Source organism: Drosophila tropicalis, unplaced genomic scaffold (genome assembly GCF_018151085.1).
Source record: "Drosophila tropicalis isolate 14030-0801.00 unplaced genomic scaffold, ASM1815108v1 contig_845, whole genome shotgun sequence".
Classification (NCBI taxonomy): Eukaryota; Metazoa; Arthropoda; class Insecta; order Diptera; family Drosophilidae; genus Drosophila; species Drosophila tropicalis.
This window is the reverse complement of record NW_027173338.1, coordinates 31,609-49,125: the sequence shown is the minus strand read 5'-3', so window position 1 is coordinate 49,125 and position 17,517 is coordinate 31,609. Positions and strand designations below refer to the sequence as shown.

The 17,517-nt window shown below is 36.0% G+C and overlaps 1 protein-coding gene across 1 annotated transcript; it reads right to left on the bottom strand.

Moving 5' to 3' along the window:
• Positions 1-1,449: 1,449 nt before the first annotated feature.
• On the bottom strand, positions 1,450-2,767 carry LOC137581332 (cyclin-dependent kinase 7-like). Its single transcript, XM_068295559.1, has 2 exons — positions 2,647-2,767; positions 1,450-2,584 (listed from the first exon to the last, which is right to left on the bottom strand). Exons 1-2 carry the CDS (start codon positions 2,707-2,709, stop codon positions 1,592-1,594), a joined length of 1,056 nt encoding a protein of 351 aa, XP_068151660.1. The 5' UTR covers positions 2,710-2,767; the 3' UTR covers positions 1,450-1,591.
• Between the last annotated feature and the right edge of the window lie 14,750 nt (positions 2,768-17,517).

Sequence of the window (17,517 nt, the reverse complement as noted above, 5' to 3'; positions counted from 1 at the left end):
GCAGACCTAACAGAATAGCTATATTTTAATCCTTGATTTACTTAAAAATATATTAAAAAACAGCCAAAGAAGAGGAAACCTCAGATTCGGGGTACTCACCAACGACATCTTGTGATCTGTATACCTTCCGTCGCTTACATAACTCCTCATTCACCTCACAGCAGGTGAAGAATCGCAGCTACTTTCATTGAATACTTGGGGGAAACCCCATGGTGAGAAACGTGCCTGAGGCTTTTGCAGCCATCAAGTGGCAATCGACTGTACCTATACACTTATGTATGTACCTATATATGTATATTGTAGAGACTACAAGCGATGCACACTAAACGATTTAATTAGAAAATTTTGCCCACTCAGTTGAGCCGACCACAAATCCAATTATCAAGTAATTATGCATTTAATTTTGGCATAACAACGAAAAACTGTAATAGGTATGAGAGTGAAATTATTGAAGCCCATGTCCTGGCTAGCCATCAAATCAGCTCAACTTCACAACCATTCGCAATACTCCTCATCCTCATCCGTTCCACATGTGCAAAACTTTTTGCCACACAACTTTGTGGAAGGCTTGCAATATTTTCAATTTAGTGAGTCTGGCGCCCATGTCTACGACCTCTCTTCCGTGTTGCTGGGGTTTACTGTACTGTGTGTTACTGTCTATCTGCATGCATGCAATTAAAAGTTTTTTCTACCATCCTCCAGATGCTTATTACAAATGTCGGAGGACCACAATCAACGAGGTCAAGTGCAAGTCGGCAAAGACTGCAATTTATTGCCATGTTTCGTATGTTTTTATTTGCCATGTAATTGGCCTAGGTCTGGACAATATGAGCTTCCAAACTTGTTTCGCGTGTTTTTCAAGATTACTTTAATGTTTGTTTGGCCCTTTCATTCTGTTCTTATATTGTTTATCCGGTCACTTGGCAAGTTTCACGGCCTCCATCCAACATGGGCCATAAAACTGTCAACATGGTCAACTGCGGTCAATGTTTGCAGTGTCACTGGGTAAATATTTGCCACAGGAATAAGTATTTTTTAAATCCTTCTTTTCCGCAAACAAGTGCCAAAAAAAAAAAAAATGCGCTAAAATTTATGTGGTGACCTGGTTACAGCGAAAACACTTTTAAATATTGCACAACAACCTGAATTTGGTAGAATAACATTCTAAGTGATATTGATAAAAGCAATTATTATATTTTTTCTTTTAGTGTAGATTCAAAAAATATTGTGGAATAGATTAACTAGCAAGGAGTCAATGCATAAACAAATTTCACAAATCAAGTCTCTTCACTGAAAGATTGTTTCACTTAACTATGGTTCAACACTAACTATTTGAATCTTTAAATTATTTGAAAGTTCTTTCACATACATATGTATTTTGTATCTGTGATTGGTTTTTGTTAAAGGATTTCTCTGTTAAATATCTGGTAAGTTGAAAAACAATTATTTTACTGGTTCATAGGTCTTCAAGGTTTTATTTTCTTCAACTTCCAAAAATTACAAATGTGGAGATATTTTTTTAAGGGTCCACGTATGCCAGAACATAATTAATTTGTTTTAGAGACCGTATAAAATGAATATTTAACATTTACTACAAGAGTAAACGTTTCTTTGGGGAACCATTGCCATTTTTTTCGTGAGTCCGTCGCCCTTTACGCTTCTTGATCGGTGGTTTATCTCCATTTCCAGTCTCTGGTGGGATATTCTCCTTATTTTCTGATGGAAACGAAGGCAAGGGCAGATTGAGTTCAACAGATGGGGCTGGCTGATTACTGAAGTATGTCATTTCCAGTGCCTCACGGCAGGAGCAACGTTTGAGTGGATTCATAGCTAGTAAGCGACGAATCAACTTAATCATATCGCTGCCAGCATCTGAAAAGATGTCTCGCAATGGAGTACCAGGGAAATTGCGAAATTCATCGTAATTTTTAAGATGGTTTATATGGGGCCAGTCCGCTGCACTTGGAGAACCCAAAGTCTTGAAGATGCACTTCAATTGATTCAACTCCGAAGATCCAGGGAGAAAGGGAGCTCTTAGCAATAGCTCGGCTAAGATACATCCAAGAGCCCACATATCAATACCAATGCCATAATCACGTGCCCCGAAGAGCAGTTCGGGCGATCGATACCAACGGGATACCACATAGTGGACGTTAGAATGAATACCAAAGCGAAACTTTGTGGCCAAACCAAAGTCACAAATTTTTAAAATGCCTTTCACGTTTAAAAGCAAATTTTTGGGTTTCAGATCACGGTGCAGAATCCAATTCTGATGCAAATAATCCAGGCCACGCAATATCATTGAAGCATATGCCTTAATGTTCGCTGCAGATAAGATGATTGTTGGATTTTTTATAATCATCGACAGATCCGAGTCCATAAGCTCAAACACAAGTGAAACATTTGAGATTTCTCTAAAGATATCAATCAGACTGATGATGTTTTCATGCTTCAGTTCTTGAAGGATCTTTACCTCAAGCAGTGTTGCGATTTTGCTAGCCTCCTCATCGCTGCGTCTCTTTATCTTCTTGACAGCCACAATTCGTCGGGTAACCAAATCGCGGGCCTTGTACACAACTGCAAACTACATTAAGAACACGGCCAATTAGAATGTTTTTAGCTTAATCTATATCATTTGAAACTCACCGATCCTTCGCCCAGGACAGAGATCTTAGAATAGCGTTGATTATTGCTACTATAAGTATTCATTTTAGTTTTTTATTCTAACGTCTAAGCAAAGATTTAATGACTCAATCGATGTTAGCCCTTATCACTAAAAGCAAAGGTAACTAGTCTGAGCCAACGATCTCAATAACCTAGCCCAAAAGAAAATTCAGAAACAGATACATATGCAGTCAAGAATTCGCGTGTCTTACTTTTGCATGAAGCTTTTGGGTAAAATATGAACCAAAGATTGACTTTAATAGAATGTTAATAAAAACTGCTATTTTCCAAAATAGAAACTTTTCGTGAGGAAGAAAACTATGGCACTATTTTCGTATTAGCCTATGCTCTATGACACATCTAAATAAATTTGTCTATCGACAAATGTTGATGGAGTTAAGTAGATGCCATTTTTAAGCACATTCTTGCACACTAAAGTTTTTGTAGCTGCTCTGCACTCATAATATATCTTGTTTACGTAGACCATTCTTATGTTATAAATTATATAGCATACTTATGTGCACAAAATTGAAAACTAATGCTCGTTGCCATAAAAAATCTTCATTAAATGCCTTTTCGACTTCTTGTAATCAAATTTTAATAAAAACTATTGCTAACAATCGACTTATTACTTAATCAGCGTTTACATTTCGACAGTTTTAGTTGCCCGACTCTCGCGATAATACAACAAATACTTATAAGTCTAATGCTACGACAGATTTTGCCCTCCCATACATATTGAAATCACAATAATTCTAATTTTATTTCGCATGATAACTCTTTTTGCACTGTTCATAACAAAAACCATTTGGTTACCTCATGCTAAATCGATCGATATTGCGTATGGATGAAATTTGTATGCCCTTCAGACAATTCAGAAATCATGTTTATTTTAAGCCCACAATGCTTGTCTTGCCTTGACACGCTTAGTTTGCCCTGAAAGTCAATTTGGTCTAAACGAAAAGAAAACGAAAATGTTGTAGTCTAACGCCTTTTACGCATGCCAAACTCGGATAAGGTTGAGATTGATGTTTTTAGCCCACATAAACAATAAAAAAGATTGTCTTTGTTCAAAGACAGACTAAAAATATACCCTGCAACCATTAAGTATCTATCTAGTTAACAAACTAGTTAGAAAGTGGCAAACGCTTCTATCATTTTTATTATCAACTTCTTTTGGAAAATATTTTGTTCCGAAGGTTTATATTATTCCGTTCTTTTTGGCTTCACAGGTAGACATTTTTACTCTTTAGATACAGGGTAAACACTTAACAAAAAATGTAGACTATTTTTGGGAGCAACAAAAACAAATGTCTGTCTAGTCGATTAGGATAAAATGAAATTTAACGAGTTTTGTTACTATGTTTCGCATTTATGAAACACACAAAACTGTTATTTATTGTTTATTTTGTGTATTCGCAAATTAATTTGCATCATTTGCATCATTTGCATATTGGAAAAATTTCATAAAATATTTTATTCATATAATTTAATTAACAAAAAAAAAAAGAATAAATATAACAAAATCATAAAAATTGCATTGACTGTTTAATATGCGAAGCCGTAAATGTGTGTGCTTGTGTGAGTGTGAGTATGTGTGTGTGTGTGAGCTTGTCATGCATTTAAATTAGTTACATGAATATTTTATTAGTATGCGTCAAACGGTTTTTTTTTTTTTTTTTTTTTGTTGCAGATTGAACAATAAATTGTTTGATTTTGGGCAATTTTTTTTTTTTTTTTCAAATGAAGTGTGATATAAAGTTTCTCTACTCTTTTACTTTCTGCTGACATCAAGTCACAGTTGCTCAGTGACTCAGTCACTCAATCAATCAATAGCTATAATAGAAACCTCCCAGACAAGTGTCAAGCACTTTGGTTTTATTCCGCCTTGGCCCACTTTTATTTTTGTGCAACTATTTAGCCAGCCTAAATCCACAACAAAACCTCTCATCAATAAGCCAGTCCAATAAACAGGATGTATGCTTCAAGGCGCTGCCGCCGCCAGCAAGGATTTGCGCCCTTCCTTTCAGGGAAGTTATCCACCTACCCCCCCAGTATATCGGTGCTTTGCTCCACAGCAACTTTCGCTCAATCAGCGCGGCCAAGTGGAAAATGCCTTGGCGTAGCGCCCTCTGACACCTTGTTAAACCAGGAGTAGGATAGGAGCAACAAAATCAGAAGGAGACTTATTAACATTTAGATGAAATGCCAGCAAAACAGATTCTGCTTTGGTTTTTCTGATTTAATTTATATATATATAAAGTATATACACGGTTGAGCAAGGGTGGGTTAATGGATAGGTAGTCTGTTGGGCTGACTTTTTGTTTGATTGTCAAATAATTTGCATTGGACTAATGAAAGAAATTTCTGGTTTCCCTCACACAAGAAAAAACAAGTTTTGCTTTAAAATTGGCTCCAACAAACTTTTCACTTGATGCTGCATAACTTTTGTGTGCTTGCGGCAAATAGACAATTGCCGACTCAGACAAAGCCAATTGTCTCCGATTTCAGAATACAATGGATAGATGCAAATTTAATGCAAATTTGTTAGAGAAACACATACTTGATTGGTACTTGAAGTACAGTTAACTAAGAACCAAATAACCAAATGTTCATTACCCAACTACTCAACGTGCTAATGACCAGTTCAGGATCTTCATACACACTTAACTAGGCTCCTTCTACTCGCCTCCAAAACAGAAAGTGTAACAAAGTCTCAATGATTACTGGCCAAGAGCTTCCATAGAGCATAAACCAAAAGTGCTCAAATAGAAGCTTAGCTGTTGGGTTGAAGACCAAAAATAAACGAAATGAGAAGCACATAAAGGGCCACATGCTGTGGTCATTCGCAATGGCAGGATGATTCCTTAAATAAGCCGAAGGAACCGCAAAAGAAATTGCTTCAGATAGCAAAAACTATACACAATGAGAAAGAAATTGAGTTCAACTTGAGGCAGAATTGATTACAAAACAGTTTCGTAATATTAAAGTTAGTTTTAGTTTTTTTTTTATAGGGCAAATTTCATAGAAGTTGTTATTTGTGATTTGTTTAATATAAGTAATTAAAAATTTAAATTAAGAACTTGAGTTTTAAAAAGACGAGGTAAGCTTGGCTCTCGAAAACGATTTGACTAGTTACATGTCTTAGGATATGTTGGGTACTACGAACTGAACTAGGATATCGAAATCGTGCTGAGAAATGGAGTGTCTTTTTCCCCCAATTACTTCCCAGCTGAATATTTTAATACAGTAAACTTAAGTAAGTATATTGATGGAGAAAATAAATACAGTATGTCAGATAATCGAATTGTTGAAGTAAAATAATCGTAAATATTTTAGTGAAATATAACAAAAAAAAAGCAAACGATTTATCTCTGATGGGAGGGATATATTTGGACTTTGTTTTTTTTTTTTTTTTTTTTTATGAGAACTAAAGCAAAACGCTTGACTTAACTTTTGGGTTAAGCTGTACTCTTAAACTCTGTCCGACTGTTAATAAAAGTACAATAAATTCCACTTCCTTTTTGCCAAGAGATGAGAAAGAAATTACGCTCAAGTCATGCGTGTGCCACATAAACAAGTGGCGCATATTTACGCAATCTGTGTCTGTGTGTGTGTCTGTATTTGTTTACATTGTGGTTTCCTGTTTGTATATATTTATAAATGTATGTGTGTTTAAGAGTTCTCAGTCTCGCTGGTTTCCTTTGGCATACATACATATTTAAGAAAGCCTCCACCAATCAATCTTTATAAAGTGCGCTAATTATACGCATTAATAATGACAGACCAAAACATAAGGGTGTCGGAGAATAAGATGGAGAGAAGCAGATATAGCGCAAGGAGGGCAGAGTTGCGCTGCACGTACATACATGACACGCTGAGGAAGAGAACAAATGATGCCATACAACATGTCGTATACTTGATATGTGTCTGTTACTTAAATTTTAAAAAGGGTAACCATTTTTTGGGAAAACACAAAAATGATAAGGGTTCTTCATGAAACGTAACAAATTTCTCTTTTTGCTGTCTTTTGGAAAACTTATAAAAATTAAGGAGAAATATTAAGTAAAAAGAAGTATGAAAAGCAATAATACTTTTATTAAATATGGAATATAAATGTAAACTATCAATCTGACTAAATCACTAAGCAAATGTGGCCATTACATCTACCGACGACTGAAATTAATTTGAAATTTGAAAATTTAAAGATTAGAAATTGAGTATTATTTTAAAAGTTTATATACAATACCAATCTGATAGCCATAGATAAATAAATCTGACAATTACTTGGAGAGAAACGATAAATATTATCCTTTTTTAAAGGCATAAACAAAGTGGACATTGCAAAATATCATCTTGAACTTGACTACCCTTGATATCTGCTCATTCCACAAATTGATTGTACTGGTATTTGCTGTAGTGTCTCCTTTGCATTTGACTTGCCATTTGAATTTGGTCTTACTTATGTATTATTTAAATTTCAATCTTCAAGTCTTTGTTCTCGCCAAAAACACATTTATCAAACGGAAAAGGCAGCACAGCCAGAGGGGAGGGGAAAGATGGCGAGCATGCCAAATCGACTGCGTCTGTTGAAGTTGTCTTTTGGCTTTAAGTGTTCCAATTACATACATACACCAATATTTTCCACAGCGAATTATAAATAACCTTCAGCCCAGTCTTAATTTAATATTTTTTTTTTCTTGTCAAGTGTCGACAGAAGCGACGACAGCGAATTATTTCCAGCACAAAAGCGAGAGAAAGGGAACAAAAGAGAGTGAGAGAGACAGGCGAAAAGGTAAAAGCCACTCCAGACACAGTCCTAGCCCGGACTCAGACGGGCATGAGGTGAGAACATGGCAGGGCATAATGTAAAATTCAACCAACAAGGATGAAAATAACTTGCAATTAGTTGTTGTCAGTGTGGTTGAGGAAAATTGTGGAATTTAAAAAGAAAAAAATGAAGAAAAACAAACTAAATAAATACCAGAATAAATGTGCAAAATGTGGCTACGTGAGCTCTCTAAACTTGAACTTCAACTTGGCCCTGACATTGGCAAATGTTACGAATATTTGCTTGGGATAAAAAACGGAAACGGAAATTCTGTTTAGATAATGAAAATCAATGAAATTTTCTAAAGCGACAAGGATAGAGATCTGAAAAAATGTGTCTGGGATTAAATTGAGTCATCAAGTAGATATAAAAAACGTGCAGGGAAAGCCAAGAGCGCTTTTTACGAAAATATATTGAATTTGAAATATGATTTGATTAAAGCATTTACATATATACAATGAGAATAGGTAAAGACCAACTTTAGACAAACTTGAAATTAAAATTTTGTGTTTCCAAACTTACCGCAGAACGAAAAGTTTTCTTTAATCTTTAAGTAAACCTATTCATCCTCTAATAATTTGTTGTAAAAATATCATTCACTTGGTTTTACAAACACCCACACACGCACACCTGTGGTCTTTACAAGAAAAAGGCTTAAGGCCAAATGGAAACCTCAGACCATTTGCACATTCTCAATCTCATTATTATGCACAAGCTGTGCTCTAGCTGAAAATTACATTTTGATGTCCTACATCGTTGAGTTTTGTTGATATTTTAATGGATTTTGTATTGAGTTGATTTTCACATACACTTTTCTAACGGGCTTATCGATTTTTATATACACTTTTCAACAAGTAACTATGTTTATATTGAAAAAGGACAAGGTACTTCATTGTCTCATCAAGACAAGCTTTTTTTGTTCTGGCTTTAAATCATAAGATTAAAAAGTTTATAACTTGAATAGGTTTTGAACTCAGCTTTATCAGGTATAAGTCTCAACGAACTTAAACACTCTGGGGTTTTAAAGGCATTACACCGATTAAATATCCTTTAAATCGTTAGACTTAATATCGTCTAAACAAGCCCCAATGATCTTCCAAATCTAAAAGAAATTTACGAAACAGAAGAGACTTAGGAAAAAAAAAGACACACTTAGACTTTCTTAAGATTTCTCCTTAAAACTTATTAAAAGAATAAATTTTTACATACATACATATATAAGTAACAATTTGCTAGTTGGCTAATTTGAATAAGAACCTAAAAATTTGATTCACATTAGGGAAGGAACTTATTGGCAAGGGTGTAGAGTCTTCGACACAGTTCGAGTTACATTATTCGTTTTCTTTTCTTTGCCTAAAAAGGAAATTCCTTGAGGCTTTGCCATTTTGTTGTCATATTGAATTTGACTTTGACTGTGGTTAACCGCAGGTGAAGGCTTTCAAAAGTAATCTTAAATGCCATCATATCCATTTGAAAAGGATTGAAAAGAAGAATATAAATAGAAGTTAACAAATTTCTCCAGATGACTTTAACAAAACCTTAATCTAACCTCTGTTCTAACTTTACACGAAAATACATACCATGCCATTGCATAATCAAACTCTCAAGAGAGTCAGCGAACAAAACTGCACTCAACAAACAAAATAATGCAAGCAGATGCCAGCCAGGGATACTCCACCCACTTCATGACCAATCGCAGACCCAATCCCAAGCCACTCCTTGACTCAAACGATAGCTATTGCTGTTACTGCTGGTTTTGCCTTGGCATTTTGCGGCTGTTACTGGCAGCAATTGTTAATAAGATTTGCACATCATTTCACGTGTCTCGGCCAACTGTCTGGTGGGTTTTGTATACTATTTGCATGCAATATAAAGCCACAAGGAGCCATAGATCCTTGTGCACCCTTTCACCCGCTATGTATCTGGCATTCTCCCACAGGCTTCTTTCCCCCTTGCCATTATGGTATTGTCTAGCTTGAATTTTATGGCGTAGTTGGCACTACATTTTGCGGCCAGAACTTCTAGACTGACCTGGTCCTGCCTGATTGCATGACCATTATTGCATATTTTATGGCGTTTTTGGACACATTCTTAATGGAACATTTTTGAAGTCCTGAATGCTCTAAATTGAAATATTGATGAGCATTTCATTTTTCCTGCTTTGCGGTAACCTAATCAGGCAATTTGTTTTTAATAAATAATAAAGTAGATACCTAAATTTTTCTTTAAAAATTTATTGCACGAAAAAGTAAAATTAAATTGCCATAAAACAATGAACCAAACAAATAAGAAAAAAAACAGAAAACGACAAAAGCAAAACAGCAAAATGAGAACACAAAAAGGACTCAAAGCAGATAAAATACGACAAATTAATTGGAATTTATGGTCGAGAAGCGTGAGAAGATAAAGTGTAAATGGTAAAATTTTGGGAGGATTTGAACAGCAATTAGAGAGGTTTAGTGGGATTTCAAAGCAAACGAGAGAAAGTCCAAAAGAGTCTAAGCATTTTTATTTGATTTGTCAAGGTTGTATTTATTGTAGTTGCCCCTTTTTATGTTGTTGCTTAGTTTTATTTATGAGTTAGATATAAATCACGTAGGGGTCACTATGCTACAAATGGTAAGTCATAGCTCTGCATTTTAAAGAGGACATTCAAAAAACATCCTAGAAACCCTTCTGCCTATAAAATGAGATGTTTTTCGACTTTTCGGGGAAATTTTGCAATACGTTTGTGTTTCTTTTTAGGATATAGTATTGGGAACAAAATCTGGCTTAAGCCAATCACTGTTTTATAGCAGATTATCTAAGTGGGTATATCTTCTAATCTGGTTTAAATATTTTTACTTTACAGTAGAAACAAATAAAAATTTCAATTAACTTTTCTTTAGAATTTGGAGAATTTCTCAAGAATTATATTTCTATTCAACTGACATTGATTGCATGTCCACCTAATGCCACCTCCTGCCCCATCCACTTGATTTAATAATTTAGGAAAGCAACCCCAAAAGGATCCACCCTAGAGTCATCTATCTGTCCATGTGTTGCCTTTAACTAAAATCTAAATAAATAAATGCCCATTCACTGACACCTATGGAGCATCCACTGATGGTGGAGTGAAGTCCTTTCTCCTTCTGGCTGGCACCTTTGGGGCATGCCAGGCATTTCATGCGTTTACTTTAATAATGCGCATAAATTGTTAGACCTTTTGACTGCTTCATTCCTTGCCCCCAGCTCCAGCTCCAGCTCAAGCTCCATCTAGCCAACATTCTCCCCAATTTGTATGTATGTTGCGGCATGCCTTCATTTCATTTAGCTTTTGTTTGACTTGGTTGGTTCTTCTTCTCCATGCCCTGTCTGACGTGTCTAGTCGTCTATTGTTTTTTTTGCTCCTTTCCTCTTTTTATTTTGGTGGCTCTAGACTGACCCCTAGCATATTTTTGCAAGCATTTAATCTTTAATTTGCCACTACATTCTGCCCCCTCTACCAAAAAAACCTGTCTGTCTATCCAACTGTCGGATGTCTGCCCGCCTTCTTCTTCTATCTCTTATTCTCCCACACCCCACATGCTCCCCAAAATAGTAAAATGACATAAATAATGGAAGGGGATCCTGTCTAAGGACAACGACAGATTTAAGAATAAACTTTAAGTTGTAGAGTTTTAAAAATTTTTTTTACTCGTTGCTGAATTTTACTCGCCAATTGTCTATCTATAAAAGGGCCGTACTTATTTTTATAAATATAATTTTTATTAGAATTACGATACTTGAATTAAGCGAAGAACGGATATTATTTCATGTATATTTTCTTTCACTTGGTATTTAAATTTCATAGTCATCTTAAATTGTATCCTCAATTTCTATGCCAATCATTTTCAATGACTCTGACATCATCTGTTGCACAGTCTCTTTGCCCCCTCTACTGTAAATTCATTTCCTGTTTCAACCATTTGAGAAATATTTCACAATAAATTAAATTTCATTTACTCTTCGCCCACACTCACACTTACACTCACACATACACAAAAAAGGCCAAAAAAATTTAAATAGGTCAAATATGCATTTAATTTCCGCACGAATGAAATGAATTTGTCTGTGGGCCAAGAGTTTGGCAGAGTGGCAAGAGCCTACAGCTGTCAAATACATAAAATACAAATACAAAAAAGTGTGCAGATGGAAGCCAAGTGCTCTCCCTTCCCGTCGTCCTCCTTCTCCCCACTGGAAGTTCTTGTGAACACGTCTAAATGGTGGGCCACCTTTTGCGTATACTCAACTTGTTTGGCTCCATTAAAATCTTGCTAAATAAATATTTAATGCGTGAACAACAACCAACTTTGACTCCAACTTCAACTCAGACCCAGAGATGGAGCAACAGCCTGGCACAGGGCCAGATGATTTATGACCTTCAGTTGCCTTCAATGGTTTTGGCTTCTACGGTACGGGTCGCACTGGATCTCTCCTCCCCATTCTGTTCAGCTCTGTTGCTGGTCTCTGGCTAATGGCTCATAATTGATTTTTATGCCTATTGTTGGGCATTTTGCCTTTCTAATGGCGCGTTGGTAATGCGACGCATTGCAGCTAAGGGAAAGCAATGAGGCAAATGGGGGTAGAGTACATTAAAAACTTATAATTTTTGTTATTGGTGGTGTGCATAAATTAATTTTATTACCACAAATGAAGTTAGAGTTTAATGATGCAATAAGCTTACCAATATTATGAAGAAATTGAAGTCAGTAACTAGAACTTTTATGGAAACAGTTTCTTCCTGTTGGTTACAATTGGTTTCAATGGTCAATAAAGTCTGAAAATATGTTAGCTGTAGTTGATCAGCAACCTTTGTCTTGTAGATTGCAAATATTTTCTTTTACTTTTAGTATTCTATGTAGTATACTCAATCCCTTAATCTTTTATGTTGCGGCAGAATGAGTTGCTTTCCGTGATCTTTAAGTGATCATTCAATGAAAGATTAATTGGAGTTTAAGGTGGGCAAATAATAAGACACTATAGAAGATTAGGTTGGCATAGAGCCATTAGAGAAAATATATTCCAAAAAGAAATATCCATCTATCCAATATATGTAGACTCAAAATTCGCTCACTTATGAATACTTAATCTAGCCGTCTAACCCCGAACTATAACTGGACACTCTCCGTCACTTATGCTTTGACTGCAACTTCAATGAGGCCATGTCCAGATTTATAAGATTCGAAAGGCTGCTCAGACTAGTCCCATCCCTGGTAAGTGTTTTCTTTAATTCCTTGCATTATATATCCGGAAGTATTTTCTAGATCCCTTCATGTTTAAAATGTAAAATTTATAGGAATAAGATGTTGTTGACTTCCCATGTATACTAATAGCTAGTATCTCTTTTATTTGCCACTTAAGATGAATTGATAGTACCTATTCTTTAAAACGTTGATTAAGTGTCCTGTCTAAGAACCCTCAAACTTTCCGAAAGTTAATTCTCTAAATGGATTTCTTTTTGATGTATGCAAATAAAATTCGACTTTAAGCCGAATCGACTTACCTATTCTAAAGACTCGAAATTTGAAACATTGAACTTGGTTTAAAAAACGGAGAAGGGGCTCTCCCCTTGCCTTTTCCACCCTCTTCACCAGACCATAAATTTTAATTTATCTTAATTCTGGCAAGCCCAACCTTATATTACCTATTTAATTGGTCAGCCAACTCCCACAGCTTCAACCTCTCAAAACGAAGTTTCTACACCTGATCCCTCTTTTGCGGCTCCTCCGCCTACCATTACCATCGTATACTAAATTACCACAAGTTGCTCATTAACCATAAAAATAGTCACATCCATAGAAAGAGAAAGAGAGAAAGAAGCAGCGACCAAGTGGCAATTAAATGCCCGAAAAACAACATAATCAGTCATAAAAGTATCCCCCCAACTCTCCGCTCCAGCGCCATTTCACCCCACATACTAGAAGACCATAAAGACCATGCAACGTGAGCAGCAAGTTAAATTAGGTGGACGGGGTGGAGGAGCGAGTGGGTGTCTGAGGTGAGACGGAAGTGTCACATGACACAAACAAGACGACACAATAAAAATAGAAAGAAGTCAAATGGGGGAAATGTTTGACAACTTTTATGTTTGCTAATTAAGCTTCATACGCATATGTTTGTATATATTAGTGGCTGAGCCCGGAAAAGTAGGCAACACTTTAAGCATAAAACTTTAATCACAAAAAATAGATTCTAATTAGCAGTAAATTTGAGCTCCTTTTTTGCCTCGAGGGTCATAAATAAGAGTGTAAAGTAGACGAAAAGGCAAGAGAAAATGCAAATCCTTTTCCCAGACGAACTATAGCGTAATAATCCAAGCAGATTTTGGCCAAAAAGCTCATCATGATGGAAGGAAAAACAAAAATAAACAAAAAAAAACATAAACTTATTGTAGCCTCCGGACTGCAAAATTGCATGTCAAAAATTGGAAATGATGCCAGCGACTAGACGAGAATAAGAGAGACACTCACTCGCACATAAAATACTTGACAAATACTCACGGCTTTTGCAGAGAAGTCGAAACTCAGCTGTGTAGTTTTCAAATTATTTCAAACTCTTTGACTTAATGGTCGTCGCTCAGATTGGCAGCAAACAGACGTCTCCAAGTTGGATATAAGAAAACGCATTACTTGCAACTCGATGGGCAAAAAGGAAGTTCTTTCCAACTGAAATTATGCGTTTGCACATGGAATAAAAATAATATAAGTAAAAATTTAATAACATTTTCAAGTCAAATATTTAATGCTCTTTAAAGTGTATTTATAATGGATATTCAGTTAAAACTCATAATGATATTTATCCAAGTTCTTCCAATCGTCAATATCGCGTTCGTAGTAATCTTCATCTTCTTCCTCGTCTGTATCGACATATATCATATCATCCGCTTTCCCGTCATTATCAATTCTATTATCAATCTGATTGTTAACCTCTCGCTTAACGCGTTTCCGTTTGTATTTCTTTACACGGCAAACTTCAATGCATTCTTCCTTGGTATAGAAACGATTCGGATTGCCACCACATCCGCCGTAATGAAAGTAAATGCATCGATTTGTCATATAATCGAAACCCCAGACTTTAACCCAATCCGTACAAGGACCTGGATCAGCTACATACATGCATCGAGCTAAATTAATGTGGGGAAAGCAGAAAAAAAATAGCTATCAATATTCAACATTTAAAGTGTGGCAAATAGGTAAATTTTACGGTTTCAAAAGAACAAAGGAAGGAGAAAATTTATAAACCGATAGACCAAAGAACACCTAACTGAAGGAGCGAGCCATTTTTACAAAAAAATTCGTTGTTTAGTAACCTCACCCAGAATTGTATTTATCAGTTTTATACTTGAATTAAAAGTAATTACTTACGTTGTCTAAAGACGAAATCCTCTGCAATTGCAGATAATGGAAAATAAAGCAGAAGTAAGAAACTAGTAGTTATTTTTATCATAGTTATAAATACTTTTTAAGTTTGAATTTGAAATCTCAGTCTACTATCTTTCTCTATTTTGAGGTAAGGCAAACTGAATGAGGAATTCATGATGCCTAGTGGAAAATTCATAGAGATAAGTCAAGGCAAAGCTATGCCAGCAATGCCGCAATTCCCAGCTTCCATATCAGAGTGACGCCTTCTCTATCTCACTTACTCGCCCTGCAGTTGTGTCTTTCTTTCTCTTTCTCACTTTTAAGTATGTGGGCAAGACGAACTTACAACTCGCAGAGTACTTCATCATTTTTATTGCCAAGAGAGAAAGAGACTTGAGAAAAAGGAACTTCTGTTTTCGTTTTCTTATTTTCTTGCCGTATTTGACTAACGATTTGATGACGTTGATGGGGCTTTGAAATGCAACAGAAGAGAACAAAAGTGCAGCCATTCATTTGGTTTCCTTTTTCTAAAGCGGAAACGGAAATGAAAAAACCATAAAGTATATTTATATAAGCGATATACATATAGCATTTGCCTTCTTTGAACTTTAACTTCATGTTTTGCCTTATCGCTTAAAGAGAGATTCAGGGGTAAAAAAAATGATGAAAAATCGATTTAATTTCATTTGTGAAGCGATTTTCACTTAAAATGTGATTACGCAAATTTTCAATTTGAAAACGATAACGTAAATTGCTTGCCGAAAAATTTGTTGGGTCGGCGGAACGCGGGTAACCTAAGCCTCTCCTGAGACACGGCGAAAAGGAAGCCATTTGAAAATTGTTCCACAGGAGCTAACACAAGGGAACTGGAGTGAGAAAAATAATGGAGGAAGACGTAGAGATAAGCCCACATTGGGCTTTTTGTCTCGCGGGTATTAACTGTCTCTATATAATTTTTTATTATGTGTCAGACGAAGGAGTTTTCGTATAAGTACGACGATGTTTGCCAAGATGTTATCGAAATGGCTTTTAAATGAATTTTAATGTGGCAAAGGCAACAAGTAAATAATTTGGCATAACAAGCTGCGCGATATAGATAATGTGGTTCCGATAGTATTGTTCACATTTATGAGGACTGCCAAACACAAAGATGGAACTGTTTAAGCTCTTTTAATGGCACTTGATTCGATTTTGATACCGTGTACCCATTTGTCTTTGTCTTGAGAACATAGAGGAAGGAAAAGAATGTAAGAATTATGCGAAACTATAGACAATTCTACAGCACCACAAATTGTTTAATTTCTTCATTTGAAATGGGTGTTGTAACATTGTTTAACTCCTTTCATACTGTTTATAATATATCATAGACTAGCTGACCGTTTTTCAAAATTAAACATGAAAATGCGAAAATACTGACAATGATTCTAGAATAGTTATAAACAGGGGTTGATGGTTTCTTAAGACTTATAGCCTGTCAAATGCTTTGTCGAAGATTAGAGTTCAACAGATTAGCAAATTGTAAGGATTGCTGAAAAGGAGAATGAATCTTTGCCGATGTCATACAAAGGAGCAAGTCGCAAATCTACAAACTCCCAAAGTCTCTGATTTGACTGTAATCGAGATGGAATAAAATGTACACAGGTTTAAAGGCATATTTCCACTTTAACTTTGTCCAAATGATACAAAATTTTTATTCTTAACACCTTTAATATTGTTCACCAAAAATCAACTGGCAAGCAACTGAAGTGAGCAAAAACCAAAACTGTTAACACAGTAACCACTGAGTAACATTCCCCATACAGCCATCTCCCCTGTGAACTACTCATACACCTGCACTTAATTAAGTTTCAATATAACTCGATGTCCGTTGCTGTGCTGTGCTCCAATGCCATTCGCGTAATTTTATCGAATGGCCACCACAGCAAAGCTTAGTGACAACCACCACAGTGGTTTGTGCGTCCCATCCCACACTGACAGGAAACGGCAACAACAACTTGTCGTCCCACTGTAACTAAATTTTGTCAGTCGTTGATTTCAGTTCGTTGATTATGGTTTTGGTCTGCAAATTGTGGACACAATTTTAAAATTTCGCACAGTTGGGCCGAGGAATTTCGATGTTTTGCCGGAAATGTACCTTGTACCCTCATCAACGCCCATTACGGATTGTCAAAGTTCAGCGGTGTCACGCGGAGCCATTTTGAGCTGGTGTTTGTTATTCGGGTAGCTAGATTTAACCGTGCGCAAAAGTGTCAAAATGTTTAACATATGCCCACAGGGGACAACATGGCCTATTCCATGTAACATACGCATATACATAGTTGCGAGTAGTTTCAGAGGGCTCTTGTTTCCCAAAATTTGTTGCACTGACAGCGTTGATAACAATGACAATAACAAGCGGCTTAACTGAGTCTGGGGACTGGTTACCTCCATTCGTGATTAGATACCAGCTCCCTGAGCTGCGTTATGTGTGAGGAACGACTGTTGACCTCTGGGCCTGTAAGACAGGCAATGATTTAACCCGAATATCGAACAAGTGTTTGAGTCCTTGGATACCTCAAACCTATCACCGAGTTTTAAAAACTGCTATATATTAATATAAAGGTTTTAGCATTCTTTCTTTTGAAATATATATTTAGAACG